This window comes from Tympanuchus pallidicinctus, unplaced genomic scaffold, assembly GCF_026119805.1.
Source record: "Tympanuchus pallidicinctus isolate F22 unplaced genomic scaffold, pur_lepc_1.0 scaffold64, whole genome shotgun sequence".
In the NCBI taxonomy this organism is placed as follows: Eukaryota; Metazoa; Chordata; class Aves; order Galliformes; family Phasianidae; genus Tympanuchus; species Tympanuchus pallidicinctus.
Genome location: NW_026294785.1, coordinates 150,386 through 166,787, shown reverse-complemented (window position 1 = coordinate 166,787; position 16,402 = coordinate 150,386). Strand labels below are relative to the sequence as shown.

General features: G+C 72.4%; 3 protein-coding genes across 3 annotated transcripts; 2 read left to right on the top strand and 1 right to left on the bottom strand.

Moving 5' to 3' along the window:
* Positions 1–1,390: 1,390 nt before the first annotated feature.
* Positions 1,391–10,966, top strand: TLX2 (T cell leukemia homeobox 2). Its single transcript, XM_052665282.1, has 5 exons — positions 1,391–1,569; positions 4,126–4,261; positions 6,355–6,796; positions 9,239–9,476; positions 9,613–10,966. The coding sequence occupies exons 1-5, from the start codon at positions 1,391–1,393 to the stop codon at positions 9,827–9,829; spliced, it is 1,212 nt and encodes a 403-aa protein (XP_052521242.1). The 3' UTR covers positions 9,830–10,966.
* LOC128071998 (alpha-internexin-like) lies at positions 10,967–12,363 on the top strand. The gene is made up of 3 exons (XM_052665308.1): positions 10,967–11,447; positions 11,765–11,889; positions 11,965–12,363. The coding sequence occupies exons 1-3, from the start codon at positions 11,193–11,195 to the stop codon at positions 12,014–12,016; spliced, it is 432 nt and encodes a 143-aa protein (XP_052521268.1). The 5' UTR covers positions 10,967–11,192; the 3' UTR covers positions 12,017–12,363.
* A 683-nt stretch (positions 12,364–13,046) lies between these two features.
* LOC128071983 (uncharacterized) lies at positions 13,047–14,728 on the bottom strand. Its single transcript, XM_052665281.1, has 3 exons — positions 14,659–14,728; positions 14,252–14,473; positions 13,047–14,054 (listed from the first exon to the last, which is right to left on the bottom strand). Exons 1-3 carry the CDS (start codon positions 14,726–14,728, stop codon positions 13,099–13,101), a joined length of 1,248 nt encoding a protein of 415 aa, XP_052521241.1. The 3' UTR covers positions 13,047–13,098.
* Positions 14,729–16,402: the final 1,674 nt, after the last annotated feature.

Sequence of the window (16,402 nt, the reverse complement as noted above, 5' to 3'; positions counted from 1 at the left end):
GGCACGGAGCGCACGGGACCTGCAGCGGCTCCGCTTTGTTGCTTCGGTCCGGGCTCGGCTGCGCAGGGCGGGGCTCCGCATCCCCACGGTGCCCGCAGGAGCCGAGCGAGCTCCGCTCATTGATTGGGCGTGCGGGACCGAGAGCCTTCGGAGGAAGATCCGGACGCCGAGCCGCGGGCCACAACAACCCGTCACACCGAGCCCTGCGAGCCGCTGGCCTGGCTGGGTGCTGCTGCTGGTCCTCCCAGCTCCTCCTCATCCCTGCCGGACTCCCCGGTCCTGGGCACAGCTCTGAGCTCGGCCTCGGCCACCTCAGCTCCTCCACATCCCATCCAGCACAATTCGGCCCTATTCCTGGGCTGGATAGGGCTGGCCAGGCTGGCTTGGCTCCCCACATCCGTGTGATGCAGCCCGGCCCTGCCGTGAATCCTCCGCCGTGTCGCTGAGCTGTCAGCCATCCGCCCCCCCCCCCGCCTCCCGCCGTGCTCCATCACCCCCAGCCCAGGAGGGGAATCCGGGCGCTCCAGGGGGCCCGTGGGCCCGTGAAAGCCCCTCCACTGCTGGTTGGAGCCTGCCCCATCCCCGACCCCGCCCCATCCCCGACCCCGTCCTTGCTGGGCGGTGAGAAATGAGGCAGGGGCCGGGGTGACCGCCCGTGTCTGGGAGGGCCCGGCCCCATTTGTACCTGCCAGGAGCAGTTCCTGGGAGGGACGGCCTGCTGGGGGGCTGCGAGGGTCACAGCTGGGCCAGCACAGCCCTGGGGCCAAGGCAGCATCACTCACTGCCAGCACCGTCCTGCACCACGTGCCGGCACCGGGCTGAGGACCGGCAGTGCACCGACAGCAGCATCGTGCTGAGGATGGGCGCCCAGCACCGAGCGGCGCCGCGGGTCACACGGCCTGGAGCAGCCACGGGCTGATGGCTGGAACGGGCGATCTCTGTGGTCCTTCCTACCCTAATGACTCCACGAGTGCAGCCTCCTTGCCGTGCAGCTCCCTGCACGCTCCCTGGCGCATCCAGCCGTGTCTGTAGGGGCCACACGCAGCCTTTCAGCACCGTGACCCAGGCGGTGATGCTGGGGCTGTGGGAGCTCAGCTGGGACAGGACAGGCCCGGAAAGGGGCCGCAGGGTGGGCGCCGAGGGGAGCCCAGCAGCACGTGGGGCGGCTCACCTGGGGATGCGCTGCTCTCTGCCCTCGAGGTGCCCCCTCCCCACCGCCCTCGTGATGCTCTGTGCCGTCTGTGCCCCTGCATTGCACACCTCTGTAGCCAGGGCACATCTGGCACCTCACACTGCTCGTGCCCTGGCACAGCGGCAGCGCCACGCCGGGCAGGAACACGGCTGGGGATGGAGATGGGGCCCGGGGGGTCAAGGGCTGCAGTGGGGACCGATGCGCCCCACCGACCGTTTGCAGCCCGGCAGCGCGGGGCCGCGCGACTCCATCCGCAGATACATAATTAATGCACCCCTGAGCTCCGCGGGGCTGCGGGGCGGGCCGGGGCTTTTAGCGGAGACCTGCTCAAATATTCAGCTCCATTTCCGCCGCGCGGGGCTGGGCGGCTCCTTCTGGTAAGCGCTGCGGGGGCTTTCCCGGCCCTGGGGTGCGGGGCGGGCGGGCCGTGCCCGGTGCGGGGGCACCGTGCTGAGCCCGGAGCAACTCGGGATGGCACAGAGCAGCAGAGCTCCGGGCCGGGGCCGCCCATCCCGCTGCCGCCCCCGGTGCCGTCGGCCCCTTCCCGGCCTCAGCGCGGGGCCCCCAGCCCCACACCAGGACCAACCCCGAGAGTCCCGGTGCTGGGGGGCTCCGGAGATGGCCGGCGCCGGGGGGTTCGTGGCAACGCGGCCGCGGGGCGGGGGGCTGAGGGGGGGGGGGGGGGGGGCTGGGCACTGGTTATGGACTGAACTCCCTGCCTAATGCACCTGATTGGATTTGCAGAATCCAATTACCTGCCCTCGGCCTTTGATAACGAGGTTCTGAGCGACGGTTTCTGTCAACGGCCCCGCGGCACACAGAGAGCTGCGGGCACTCGGCGCCCCCCGGCCCGCGCAGCCCCGGCCCGCCGGGCAGAACCCGCAGCCTCGGGGGAGCGGGGGGAGCGAATCCCCCAGAATAACCCGACCCCCGCGGGGATGGGGGCAGCGGGAGCCCGGGATGGGACGCGCGGCACACACTGCAGGGCCGGGGGCCGCGCACCGCCCCCCTCCCGCTCTCCTGCTCCTCCAGCACCCCGCATCCTGCCCCACGGCCGCAGCCCCACGCCCTGACCCGTCAGCCCCACGGAAGCTTCGGGGCCTCGGCCGTCGACCCCGCTGATTGCAGTGGGATCCCCCCGCACCCTTCAGGACAGCGGGGCTGCTCCGCTCCCCCCCCCCCACCGCGCCTCCCGCCTCCCGCTCCCGTCCCATAGAGCGGCCGGAGGGGGACGCGGGGGGACAGCAGCGCCCACGCTGCCCCCGGCCCGGAGTCCCCGTTCCCCAGAGGCCGCCCCGAGCCCCATCTCCGCGCCCCCGCCCCGCCCCGCGGCCGCAGCCCGGCGGGCAGCGCACCGGCGCAGCTCGGGGCCGGCGCACACAGCCGCCCGTAGCGCACAGCTCCTCCCCGAAGGCGCTGCGCAGCCGCCGACGGTCACCGCGGTGACGTCCGACCGGGGCGGCTTCGGCCGTCGCAGGTCGTCGGGGCGCGGTGTGCGGGGCGCGGTGTGCGGGGCCGTGGCAGCGCGGTGCGGTTGCCCGAGTGCTCGGCCCGGCCCGGCGCTGCCGGTCGTTACCGGGGGGAGCGAAGCGTGCGTGCCACCGCGTCACCCCCGCACCCAGCGGCTGCCAGCGCCCGGCCCGGGGCCGGCGGGTGCGGGGCACCGGGAGTGTTTCATGCGGTTAAGAAGTGTCTGATTGAGGCAGGAGGCGCCAGCAGCTCCCACGGGAGCCGCAAGTCAAGGACTGGAGGACCAAATGCAGGCTAAAGTAATCCAATCTGGGCTGGCTTCATCTAATTAGCCCAGAATTAACCCAGCAGCCAGAGAGGAGCTGACTGTCCCTACAGTTTGCCAGCGGGTTTGGGGGGGAAGCGGGAGGAAGAAGGGGACGTCCAGCGATAATGAGATTAGAGGGGGAGCGGGCGGGAGAGGGCGGCTTGGCAGCAGCTCCCGGTGGTAACGTGGGGCCCGGCCAGGCCTCCGCCGCTTAATTGCCGCGCGCTGGAGCGGCTGGCAGCGGCGAGGGGCGGGCAGCGACCCGCGGTACTCCGTCCTGCCCCCCGGCAGAGCGCCCGAGCCCGGCAGGGAGCCGTGCGGGGCACGGGGACGTCGGCGCGGGGCTGCGGGGCTCCGTGAGCTGCAGAGCGGCAGCCCGGGGGGGGGGGAGGGGACACGCGGGGGTCGGCTGCGGTGATGGAAGAGCCGTGCGAAGGCCGTGGGATCTGTGCATCCATCCTCACGGCTGTGCCGAGGGTTGGGAGCCCTGCGGGGCAGCGGGATGCTGGGGTGCAGCTCTGCTCAGCTCACGGCCCCTGTGCGGCTCCGGCAGCAGCAGGGCCTGGTGCTGCGCTCACTGCGGGCAGCGCCGTGGGACTGAAGGCTGATTTCCCACCCTCTGCCCCATCGTCTTGCAGCTGTCAGCGGCAGCGGGTGCCAGCCCACAGGGCAGATCGGTGGGGCCGCGCGTTGGAGACCACAGGGGTGTGAGCTGCGGGGGGGGGGAACGAGGTGCAGAGCGGTGTCTGAGTGCGTCGGGCTGCTCCCAGCCCTGTCTCGTTGCAGGTGTGTGCGAGGGTCCCTCGGCGGAGCCCCGCGGTGCCGGGCAGAGCCGTGGGGCAGCCCGGCGGCGGCCGCTGCCGTGAGAGGCTCACGGGGCACGGAAGCAGCGAAACTGGGAGATGCCGGTGGGGAGGCTTTGGGGCCTGTGAGGATTCCTGGAAAGAGAACCCCGAGCCGCCGTGGCGCCGGTCTCACCGAGCGCCCTCTGTTCCAGCACTGCCCGAGGCTCGGGCTTCTCCTGGTCCCCCCAGCCCGGGCTGAGCTCCCCGCTCCGTGTGCCCCACCGTCACCAGACCCCGCACGGCCCCCAGCTCTGCTCCTCACCCCGAGTGGGTCGGTGAGCACCGCAGCGGGGCCGGGACGCGCTTTGCAGCTCCCGCGGGCGCGGGGCGGAGGTGGCGGTGACACGGGCGGGTGCCGCGGGCTCATCCCCTGCCCCCCAATCCATCTCCCGGACCGCGCGGCATTCCAGCCCCTGGGCGCTTGCACACAGCTGCCTCCCGCTCTCGGTTTAATTAACCCGCTGCCGCCCCCCCCCCGGCACGAGGAGTTTCCTCCCCCCACCTGAGGGCTGCGGTGCTGCGGGTCGGGCCGCATTTGGTGCGTGTCCACGCACGGGACCCGAGCCGTTGGCACCGGGGAGCTCCGGGTGCGGGGGGGTCCAGGCTGTGCCTACCCGTGTAGGGTGGGGTGAACCCGGCGTGGGCCAGTGGTGTGTTGTGTGTGTTGTGTGTGTTGTGTGTACACAGGGAGCTGTGTGGGCACGGGGAGGGGAGCGTGGGGTGCGTGTGCGCACAGGGGGGGTGGGCGCAGCTGCGGACAGTCCGACTGGGTGCCCCCCCTCCCCGCCCCCCGTGTGCACGGTCGCACTGTGTGGCTGCTCGTGTGCGCAGTGCAGGCGGTGCGGGTGGCTCCGTGGATGCGATGCAGCCGTGCTGAGCCGTGGGCTGCGCGTGCCTGCGCGCCGCGGTGGGTGGGTGTGCACGCGTGGGGCGGTGCTGCGGAGCTGGGTGTGAGCAACGCCGTGTGTGTGTGTGTATCGGCGCTGCATTCTCTGTGCTGCTCTGCAGGGTGTGCAAACGCACGTGTGTGCAGACTGAGTCCCCCCTCGGTGTGTGTGCGTGTGTTTGTGTGTGCGTGTGTTTGTGCCCCCCACGCGGCACCCAATGAAGCCCCACACCGCATGGAACAGCGCGTCCCGCCGGGCCCGGCTCCGCCCGGTGCCCCCGAGCCCTGCGATGCCCCCGGGCCGTGCCGTGCCCTCGGGCCGCAGCAGCTGCTGCTCCCGGTGCCGCCGTGATTTACAGGCGCAGCCCCGGTAATGTCATTTGCCCCAGACCGGTGGCGCCAGGGCGGACGGGCGGCCCCTCCCGCTCCGGCCCTTGCCCCGGGGACGTGACCCGCCGCCCTCGCCCTGAACCGGGACCCGGCACCCATCGGCCCTGACCCACCGAACCCGAGGCCGCGGCCAGGCGCTATCGCGACAGTCGTCAAGGGCCCGGTCAGGACCGCACTGCCCCGCTTTGGCCGCGACCGCCCGATGCGTGCCCGGTGTGCGGGTGGGCGCCGAGCCCGGGCCACCCTCCGTGCCAGATCCGAGCCTCGCGGAGGGGCCCGGCTCTGGGCTCCGTGTCACCGAAGCAGACCGGCCGTGGGAGGCGGGTGCGCGCTGTCGGTAAAGGCGGATCAGCGGTAACCGGATCCACGCCGCAGGGAGCGGCGGGTGGGAGCAAACGTAGATCCGTGCCCCGGGAGCGGCGGGCACCGGATCTGTTTGCTGCGGGGTCGGAGTGGCCGCGGTCGGTACGTGCGGACAGCGGCGGGGAACGAAGCACCGGAGCGCCCCGGGCTCGGGGAGCGGCCCCACGTGAACGCATAACGGCACCGGGGCCGCTCTGTGCGCCCTGAAAGGCGCGGAGATGTCCGCCCGGAGAACGGGGCGGCTCCGACACGGCGGGGGAGGGCGGGTGGCGGCCCCGGTGCTGCGCTCCGAGCGCCCCGACGGTACCGGAGACGGGGCAGGGCGGTGCGAGGAGGTGCGCCGCGTCGCTGCCCGATGTCACGCTGGGACCGCTCCACCGCTCCGCCGTTCCACCGCTCCGAGCCCGGCGGCTCTCCGGGCGGCGGGGACCGCGACGCGCCTCCTCCCCCACCGCCGCGCTTCCGACGGACCCCGACAGGAGACCCCGGAGACGCGCTGCCCGCGCCGAGCCGCGGTGGTCCGGGGGATCCCGGCGGGCCGAGGGCCGGGCGGGGGGTGGGGTGGAAGGGCCGGTGCCGAGGCCGGGGAGGGGGCCGGTGCCGGGGCGTGGCCCCGGGATGCGCGAGCCCCCGCCCCAGAGGGCGCGGGCTGTCCATCACGGGGCGCGGCCGCCAATCAGCGGGCGGGCGGCCGAGATTTTGGCAGCTCCAGATGGAGCGGGGCAGAAAAGCGCGTGCAGCCGGGGGGCCCCGCCGCGCCCCGCAGCCCGCAGCCCGCGGCCGCCAGCAGCCGCCTCCGCCGCGGGCCATGCCCCATTCCCTGCCCCGGCCTCGGCCACCGCCCGCTGCCCGCCGCCCCCCCCGCAGCGCCCCGCAGCCCGCGGCCGCCCCCCGCGCCTAGGCGGCCCCGCGATGCCCCGACTCTGAGCGCGGCGGGGCCATGGAGGCGGCGGCGGCGGCGCTGGCGCGGGAGGGCGGCGGCGCGGCTCCCGCTCCCCACGAGCCCATCAGCTTCGGCATCGACCAGATCCTCAGCGGCCCGGAGCCCCCGGGCGGCGCGGGGCCGGCGCGGGCTGCCGGAGAGCCCGACTACCCCGGGCTGTACGGCGGCGGCTACGGCCCCGCCTGCTCGCTCGGGTCCTACAACCTCAACATGAGCATGAACGTGAGCGTGAACGTGACCCCCGCGCCCGCCGCGCCGCCCGCCGGGGTCATCCGCGTCCCCGCGCACCGACCCGCGCCGCCCGCACCTCCCGCCGCGCCGCCGCCGGTGCCGGGGCTGTCGGGGCTCACCTTCCCCTGGATGGAGACGACGCGGCGCATCGCCAAGGATCGGCTCTCAGGTGAGCGCTCCGCTCCGACGGCTCTCGGCGGCACCGACGGCGCGCGGCGCGGAGCGGCGGCTGAACGGGAGCCGGAGCGGAGCGGGGGCAGCGGCTCGGAGCGGGGAACCGTCCGCGCCGGGGAGCTGTGCCGGAACCGGCCGCGCTCCGCCTGTGCCGTGCGTGCGGCTGCTTCTACGGTGCGCCGGAGGCCGCCGAACGCTGCCGTGCCGGGGCCGGGCTCCCTCCGAACCGCCCCGCTCGCCGCAGCACCGCGCACCGGGACGCGGCCGCCGTCGGGGACCGCGCGCAGCGGCTCCGGGTGGGCGCTGCCCCCGGCGGCCCCGGGTCCCGGTTCCCGTCGGAGCCGGAGCTTCGCCGCTGCCGCTCCCTGCGAAGTGCCGGGAGGTCCCGCCGTGCTTCGGCCGCGGGCTCCGCAGCACCGACCTGTTACAACCGCGGGGCTGCGGCCCCGGGCCGGCGGGAGGAGGGATGCCGTGCGAGGGAATGGGGAGCGAGGACCCTGTGTGGGGCACACAGTGATGCCCAGCTGTGTGTGGGAGCGGGGCGGCGTGGGGAGAAAACAGCACGCGGTGTCTGCAGGGCTGGGCGCCTGGCAGAGGGATGTGAGCCCACACTGTGGGGTGACCGCGGGGCTGGAATCCCGACAGCGGGGCTGTGAGCCCACGTTGTGCAGTGTGTGCGGAACTGGGGCCTGTGCTGCGGGGTGTCTGCATGACTGCGGATGCGGTGGGGACGGTTGTGGGGCTGGGGACATGACGGGGAGGTGCTGGCGTGGCTGTGAGCCCGTGCTGTGCTGTGGTCGTTGTGCTGGGTTGTGGGATGTGTTGGGAGGAGGACGGGGCTGTGCGGGGTGTGCAGATCCGTGTGTGTGTGTATGGGGATGGATGCGGGGCTGCTGGATGCCGGGTTTGGGGCGAAGCCAAGGCTGGGTTGTGAGGGAGCGTTGGGGAGAGCGGTGGGTGCAGCCGATGGAGCCGTGTGTGGGGTGCGTGGCTGGAGCAGCTCAGGGTGGTTGGTGGGGGTTCTGACCCCCTTTACGGAGGGTGTGGGGTGCTGGTGCCCGGTGCTGGGTGCCGGTGGGGTGAGCGAGGGGCTGTGAGCGAGGCTGAGTGCGGCTCCTTCCCAAGATGGCGGCTCTGCCACGTCCGCAGCACGGCCCTGTGTGGGGACGAGGGCGGCGGACGAGGCTGCGGGGGCTGTGGGGGCTCTGGAGGCTGCAAGGGCTGGGCCCTGTGGGTTGGGAGGTCTGGGGGTATGGGAGCCCATCCCGGCACCATCAGAGCCGGGTTCGCCTCCCGGCCCACCCGTGGGTGATGGAGCGCCGTCCCCGCGCATGGCCGTTGGTGACGTCCCCGTCTCCTGCCTGGCGCCAGCGGTGGGGGGACACGGCGGCCCCTCCCCGGCACGGGGTCTCCCAGCCGTAGCCATCACTCAGCGTTGGAGCCTTGGGGTGATGTTGGGGCTGTCGGCATCTGTTTGCAGTCAGGGGCCGCCCCGTGTGGGGAGGGGGCACGGGGGCGTCCGTCCATCCCCCCGACTGTGCAGCTCCACCTGCGCCGAGCGCTTCCTCCCCCGCCGCGGGCAGACGCCTTCCCACCACACTGCTGGGGTGTGGGGCACGGGTGATCCGTCCCTGGGGCCTGCCGTAGGGTCTGCCCCGTGCCCCACAGCTGTGGGGTGCTGGAGCCCCACGGCAGCCCCGTGGCGGCGCGTTGGCGCAGCGCTGCCCATGCGGTGCGGTGTTGGCGACGGCCGCGGTGTCGCCTGCGCTGCAAGCACACGGCCCGGCTCCGTCCTCCTCCCGGCCCTTTGCTGTCCTGACGCTCCCGTGGCCTCGTCCCCGTGTCCCTATGGGAGGTGGCAGCCCCCTCCCCAGCCCCCCGCCCCCAGCGGCTGCAGGGCGGTCAACCCAGAGGCCGCTGCGTGCGAAGGGAAGGAGCCATCAGCTGCCTCCGATGGCCTCCGGGTCCCATTCCCTCCGCAGGGAGTGCTGGGAGGCGGCGGGGCTTCGGCGCAGCGCGGTGCTGGGAACAGGGCCGGGTTTGTGCTGCCTGGAGCCCTCCGTGACCCTGGCGGTGGGACCACTGCGCTTCTTGGTGAGGCCGGGGGTCCTGGCTGCTGGGTCCCCCTGGGGCTCAGGCGCACTCAGAGCCACGGCAGGAGGTGCCATGAGCCCCCCGACCACGTTTAGCGGCGCCGCGTCCTCTTACGATCAGGATGTGGGGAATCCCTCCTCGCCCCCTCCCCACAGCTCCCACAAAGCTGCTCGGCCCACATCCCCCTCTGCGCTCGGTGCTGCCCGAGGGCCGTGCCGTCCCGGCAGCTCCCTGCAGGATGCTCTTGGCCCCATTCCCCGCCGGCGGCTGAAGCGAGGGCCGGGGCTGTGCCGTGCCCGCTCCCCACACCCCTGCACAGCCGCTCGCCCCCCTCTGCCCACAGCCGCGCTTTCGCCCTTCGCGGCAACCCGGCGCATCGGGCACCCGTACCAGAACCGCACGCCGCCCAAGCGGAAGAAGCCGCGCACCTCCTTCAGCCGCGTGCAGATCTGCGAGCTGGAGAAGCGCTTCCACCGCCAGAAATACCTGGCGTCGGCCGAGAGAGCCACGCTGGCCAAAGCCCTCAAGATGACGGACGCGCAGGTCAAAACCTGGTTCCAGAACCGCCGCACCAAGTGGAGGTAAGGGGGGGGGAGGAGCGGGGTTTCACCTGCGGCTCCTCCCGGTGCTGCTCGGCTGCTTTGCCCGCATCCCGGGGGGGGGGGAGGTGCCGTCCCCGTCCATCCTAGAGCCCAGCCCTCACCACGGCCCCTGCAGGAGGCAGACGGCGGAGGAGCGCGAGGCGGAGCGGCAGCAGGCCAACCGGCTGATGCTGCACCTGCAGCAGGAGGCTTTCCAGAAGAGCCTGAGCCAGCCGCTGCCGCAGGACCCGCTCTGCATGCACAACTCCTCGCTGTACGCCCTGCAGAACCTGCAGCCCTGGGCCGAGGACAATAAGGTGACGTCCGTCTCGGGGGTGGCCTCCGTGGTCTGAGGGCGCTGCGTGGCGGATGGGAGCCCCTGTGCCCCCGGGGGCCCCGAACTGATGGGGGCTTTGGCCTGGAGGGATGCGAGGCCACCCCGATGCCCAGCGAAGGGGAGGGGAGGGGGCTGCTGCTTCCCGGTGCCACCCTGAGCGGCAGCCCCCTCCCCACACCACATCCGGGCCCCCTCACTGCCCTGGTGGAGCAGCAGCCCTGGGCAGGTGGACTCTGAGCGGGTGGACGGCCCCCCCCCCCCCCCCAGCTTTCATCCCATGTGCCTCTGCCAGCCCGGAGCCTCTGGGGGGGCCGCCCACCCCGTGCAGCTCCTCGGGGCCCGAACCCCTTCAGCGGCTCCATGTGCTGGGACAGCCCCCAGGCGCCCATCCTGCCCAGGGAGGGCAGAGCCGGGGGGTGGCATCCCCTGGACTCGCACATTCCCGGTGCTGGAAACTCACTGCTGCCCCCGTTCGTCGTGGGGCAGCGTCCCTCACAAGCATCCTGGTATCCGGACGAGTCAGAGTCCATCAGCTTTGGCTTCCAGCTGGGGGGTCCCATCGCTGGCCCAGCGTTCCCCGCACACCGGACAGATGGAGTTTGTCGGCCACACGGGGGGCTCCCGGTGCTCCCGGCCCCCGTCTGCAGCTCTGGGCCTGGACGATGGGCACAGGGTCCCCCCACGTGGTGGTGGGGGGCAGCAGCCCCCCCAGAAACTGCTCCAGGGGCCACCTCTGCTTCCTCCCCTCTCTGTGTCTCAGTGTGGGGCTGAACTTTTGGTGTGGCACGATGCAGACAATGGGGGCAGTGGCTCTTCTGGGTCACCCGGTGAACTTCCACCCCCCCGTGTGTCCCAGCAGGGGGTGCAGCCAGGCCGGGACTCAGACAATGCGGGGCTGGGCCACGGGACCCTCACAGCCAGCTCCAGCCGGGTCCCGCTGCTAACTGGGCTGAGGCCCCGACCCCAACCCTAATAGCGACCCCGATTTTGACCTTGACCTCCCCGCTGACCCCAACCCGGCCCCGGTTCGTGGTGCTGCCGGGACGCGACGCGGTGGACGGGAAAAGACCCGGGAGCGGAGGTCGCGCACCGGCACTCACGGGGACCGCGGGGACGGCAGCCCGAACCGGGACCCCTGGGGGCGCGCCGGGAGCCTGCGGTGCCGGCGGGACGCTGCCCGGCCCCGCCGGTTCTCGCAGCTCATTGGGTTACGGACCGGGGGGGCGGGCAGCGTCCCGCCGCTCCCGCAACGCTCCCGGGAGGAGGCGGGGCCGCCGGTGCCGGTTTCCCGACGGCGGGATTGGCTGCGACTCGGTGACGCGGCCCGTCGGACCGGGAGGGGGGAGCCGCCGCCGCCGCGCCGCCGCAGAGCCGCCGGGATGAGCGCGGGCGGCCCCGGCGGGGGGGAGGACGGCCCGGAAGGCTGCGCGCTGGGCTGGTCCGGGCCCCGCTGCTCTCCCCGCTCCCGGGGCGGCGAGGCCGTGCTCCGCGCCCGCGCAGAGGCTGCGGGGTACCGGCGGCTGCTCCGCGCCCGCGCGGCGGAGGTGGAGGCGCTGCGCGGGGCCGTGGGAGCGCTGCATCGGCAGCTGGAGGGGCTCCGCGACCGGCGCAGCGGGGAGCTCGCCAAGTATCAGGTAATGCGGGAAGGGTGTTGGGGTGCTCGGGGGGCCGGCCGGGAGGTGTGAGCCGGGGGGTGGTGCGCGATGGGGCTGGAACGGCGGGTCCCGGCTGTGTGGGGTCTCAGAGGAAGGGGAGTGGACGCTTGGGTTGGGGGCAGATGAGTGCGAGGATTGGGGGCGCCTCGTTAAGGGGGGCGCGGAGTCTGGATGTGGGGAGCGCTGCCGCGGGGTGCGGCCGCAGCTGGGGGACAACGGCGGCCGGGGGGCGGCTGGGCTGGGGGTGTCGCGGTCCGGGTCGGGGTGCCGGGTTGGCCCTGACGGCCCGACCGCAGGAGCGGGTGGCGGAGCTGGAGCGGCAGATCGGCGAAGCGGAGCAGGAGATGGCGCGGTGCCTCCGGGAGTACCCCGCGCTGCTGCGGCTGCGGATGGCGCTGGACGCGGAGATCGCCGCGTATCGGTACGGGGAGGGGGCGCGGGTGGGGGCGGGGGGAACGCGGCGGTCGCGGGGCTCAGAGGAACCCCTTTCTTGCAGGGAGATGCTGGAAGGGGAGGAGCTGCGCCTGGGTGCCGTGGTACCGCCGTGACGGGGCGCCCACCCCTTCGCTGCGGACCGGGGACCGCCGGAACCCCCCGGGCTCCCGGCACCGGGCTGCTGTTCTGCGGGGCCCTCCGTGCCCCCCGGCCCCCTGGAGCGCCCTCCACTCCCGAGCCACGGGACCCCCGGACTCCTGGAACCCGGTCCTTCCGGACCCCTTTGCCACGGGAGCCCTGGGCTCCGCCGACGTCCCCGGGAGGCCCCCACTCCCCGGCGGGGCAGCGCCCCGGGCCGCACACCAGTCTCACCAGCCTCTCCAGAGCGGCAGCAGGGCTGCAGTCCCGGCCCTGGTCCACGCGGGAGCGCCTCAATAAACGCCCCGTGGCATTACCCAGCGCCCAGCGCTCCGCGTGATGGGGCCGCGACCCCCGGCAGCTCCGTGTGCGTGGGGCTGCGGCTGAGGCCGTGCCCGGCGCTGCTCCACGGCTGCGTGGTCTGTGGGCCATTTCCTGCCAACGAGGCCTGGCTGCGGGGTCTGCGCTCGTTCCCACCCGCCGCAGCCCCCAGCTGGAGCTGCCGGCTGGATGTCCTGCAGGATGCCGGGGGAGTGGCAAAGCAGGGCTGGGAGCTACAGGGCCCAGAGCCCCGCTCTGCCCCACGCGCCCCGACTGAGGTTTTTCACAGAAAAGCCAAGCTCAGCTCTGTTACAGAGGTTAAGAAAAAGCGCTTCGATACAACAGAAGTGGATGGGAATGTCGGCACTGGGCGGCTTTGGGTGCCTCACCCCGGGGTGCTGCCCCTCAGCCCCCTCCACCCCACACCCCCCTGAGGGCCGTGCGCCCCTCAGCCCTGCTGCAGCCAGGCTGCGTCCACCTCCCGCCATCCGCTCCAGGGGCTCCAGGAGCTGTTGGTGTAGCTGTAGGGGTCCTGGCAGCTGATGCGCACCCGCCGCACGCGCTCCTGCAGGCTCGTCTTCTCCGTGCCCTCCACGAAAGCATCAACCTGCAAAGGGGGTTTGGTCACAGCTTGAGGAGGGGCGCCGCGACCGCCTGGAGGCACAGCGCTTGAAGCTGGGGCACAGCAGTGGGGAGCTGCAGTTCTTCCCCGTCCCAGGCAGTGATGCTGCCTCACTTAGGCAGTGCTGGGGGGAAGCAGAGGTGACAGCTGGGAGCGACAACTTCCCAACCTCCCTCCTCCCCACGCCCCGGGGGTCACCAAGCAACTGCTCCTAACGATGCTGCTGCGCTGAGGGAGAGGCGGGGGGAGGTTTTGGTCGTGTGGGCAGAGGGAGGCTGAGCGCACAGCGGTGCGGGTGGGGGGCAGTGGGGGTGCGGGCCCCGTTACCTTGGTGCCGTTGGGGAGCTCGTACTGCAGCCAGTAGAGGAGGGCGAAGTAGGACTTGGGGAGCGGCCAGGAGGCCGGGGGGGCCCAGGCCAGGTGGAGCCGCCCCTCCTGGAGCTGCGCGGTCAGCGCCTGCGGGGGGTCGGGCCGCACTGCGGGCAGCAGAGCACAGCGGGGCTCAGCGTGGGGCTGCGGCCCGCCGGGCTTCCCGGCACCCTGACCCCCACCCCGGGGCCGTCCGTGGGCTGAGCTCACCGATATCACGGACAAAGAAATGGATGGAGAAGTTGAGGAAGGAGGTGTCCGAGATCCCCTCGAAGCGCAGCTGCAGCGGGCGCAGCTCCTCTGCGAAGGGGCAGAAGGAGGGGTCCGTGAAGGTGGCGTTGAACTGCCCGCCGTGCCCCGCTGCTGGCACCCAGTCCCCGACGGAGCCGTCGCTGTGCAGGAAGGCAGCGTGAGCGTGGGGAGCCCGCGGGGCCGGGCTGGGGGCTGCGATACCCACCTGTGTGTGAGGCGGGCGCGGAAGACGGCGGAGCGGGGCCCCGTCCAGGAGCAGCGGAAGGAGCCGCGGTAGGAGTCGGCCTGGCAGGAGGCGTCCCTGCCCTCCTCTCCTGACAGGACCGGGGACAAAGGGTTGGGGTCTGCGGGGCTGAGCTGTGTGCCCCTTCCCCAAACCGCCCCGCACAGCCCTGCCCGCGTGCGTCCTCTGTCCTGCAGGCAGCAGCACGGTCTTCCCCATCCCCGTACAGCGTGTCAGGCGGGTCCCCTGCCTGCCCCCACGCTCGTTCCATCCTTCCCCACCCTTCCCCATCACTCCTCGTCTGTCTCCACCCCGTCCCATCACCCCACGTCTGCCCATCCTGCCCAACGTCGCACATCCCTCCCCACTGCTCTCTCCTGTCGCCGCGCCCCCGTCATCCCGCGCCCCCCCTGCCCCAGGTACCGCTGTCCCCGACCACCACGTAGATGCTGTCCAGCAGGACGCCGCCATCCCAGCAGCTGTAGTTGCCGGTGGCCGGCAGGTCCAAGCCGATGATGGTGAGAGTCTGTCCCTCGGCCACGAGCTCAGCCATGGGCTCCGGCTCCCCGTTCTGCGTCCAGGTCACCCGCGGCTTCCAGGTGTTGCATTTCACCACCACGTCCTTGTTCAGGTTCCCCACCAGAACTGGAGGTGAAGTGCAGAGGCTGCGGTCGCTCTGCCGCCTGCGCTGTGGTGGGTCTGGGTGCCCCCCGCCCCAGCTACGATCCACCCGCGGCCCCCAGCCTGCTCCGTCGCCCCCTATCCGCTCCCCATCCCTCCCTGCGCCGAGTGTCCCTCTCTGAAGCCCCCCCGGCCCCTCTCGCACTCACACTTCGGGGGGAAGGCGGTCAGGGCGTCCGTAAGGGCGACGCACAGCGCCAGGAGCACCGGGACCGGCATCTGTAGGGAGAGGGGCAGCGCGAGGGAACGCGGCGTTGGATCCCGGGAGGAGCGGAGCCGGGGCGCAGCCGTTCCGGGGCGCAGCGGGGGTGGGCAGAGCGAGAGGAGCCGGGGGCAGCGGCTGGGAAAGCACCGCTCGGTGGGCGGTGGGCGCAGCTCCCAGCCCTTCCCGGCACGGCCCCGGGCAGGGAGCGCCCGAGTGGGGCAGCGCCTTTCCGGCTCCCCGTCGCCCCCCAGAGTCGCCCCTGCCTACCTCTGCGTGCGCTGCTCCCGCTGGTTCTGAGGGCCGGGAGCTGCCGCGTTTATAGCGAGCCGCGACCCCGCGGGGCTGCCCCAAGGTGAAGGCAAACCGCAGCAGCATCACAGTTCTCAGAAGAGGAGAAAGCGGCGCAGGGCGGAGCTGAGGACCGGCACCCGCCATCGGCTCCAGCCCAGCCGGCCTCGGTGCGAGCCCTGCTTGGAGCGGGGACGCCGCGAGCGCCACGCTGTGCCCTGGACCGCGCGGCAGCGCGAGGCCGCCCGAGGCGGTGCTGGAGCTCCTCCGGTCCCGGCTCCCACGGGGTGCCCTCCAACACTGGGATCCATAGGGGAGGATTTTAGGGAGGCACGTCAGGGGAGAGGGGAAGGGACGGCAGAGCCTGCGGCAGCGCCCAGCTCGGGGGTGCGCACCCAGGCAACGGCCTGGCGATGGCCCCAGCCAACGGGGAAGGGGCAGGGGCACCCCTGGGTGGGAGCATCCCCCATCCTGCCCTACTGCCCCCCACAAGTGACGGGGAGCCCTGTAGCCCAGGGTGAATTGTCCCCATTCTGACAGCGCAGGATGGAGGATGGGTTGGAGCTGCCATCCCCAAACAGGAGCAGGGACGGCTTTCACCACACAAATTGGCTCCAGCACTGAAAGGGAGGCAGATGTGGGGCAAGAACAGGGGTGGACGGAGACGAGGGGCAGCAGGTGGTGGGGATGGGGATGAGGGGCAGCAGCCCTGGGCAGGGGGGTCTCTGCAAGTCCCCATCCTCCATCCTAGGGGCAGAGCAGTGCCAGACTGGGGACAGGGGCAGGGGGCATAGGCTGCCCTCATCACTCCTGGTCACGTACTTTCTGGGGTTCCTAGAAAGTAAGAGGGAAGTCCAGGCACTGATGTGGTTGTGGGGAGGCTCAGTCACCAACCGTCCGCTCAGCCTTCGAGGTGCTGTGATGGAAGATGGAATCCCTGGGCCCCTTCCTGGGAACAGCAGAGCCTCATGCGTGGGCTCGAGGCAGGCAGGGGGGCAGACCTTGCCTGCTGCTGGGCCACTCAGCCTTTGCTTGCCAGCCCTTTCACTCGGTCCTGGGAAGTGATGCAGGACTGGGACCAGCTGTGGGGCTGGAGAACCCTCAGGGGCAGGAAGGGGGACCTTGAGGACAGGGAAGGAGTGCAGCAGCTCCCCCCAGAGCATCGCCCCATCCTTCCCGAGGGGGAGCAGGGAGCTGGAATACGGAGCCGGCTGCCCGCCTCCCCCACCCACCGCAGCTTCCCCTTCACTTCTGTAGAAGAAGAACTGCGGAGGGGGAACATTTGATGCAAATGCCAGGGCTGCCCCTCACTGTGACCGGGGACGGCAGCACGGTACCCAGAATTGGAGGCACGAGGTGAGCAAGAGCACCACGCATCACGCTGCCAAGCCCAGGGCAGG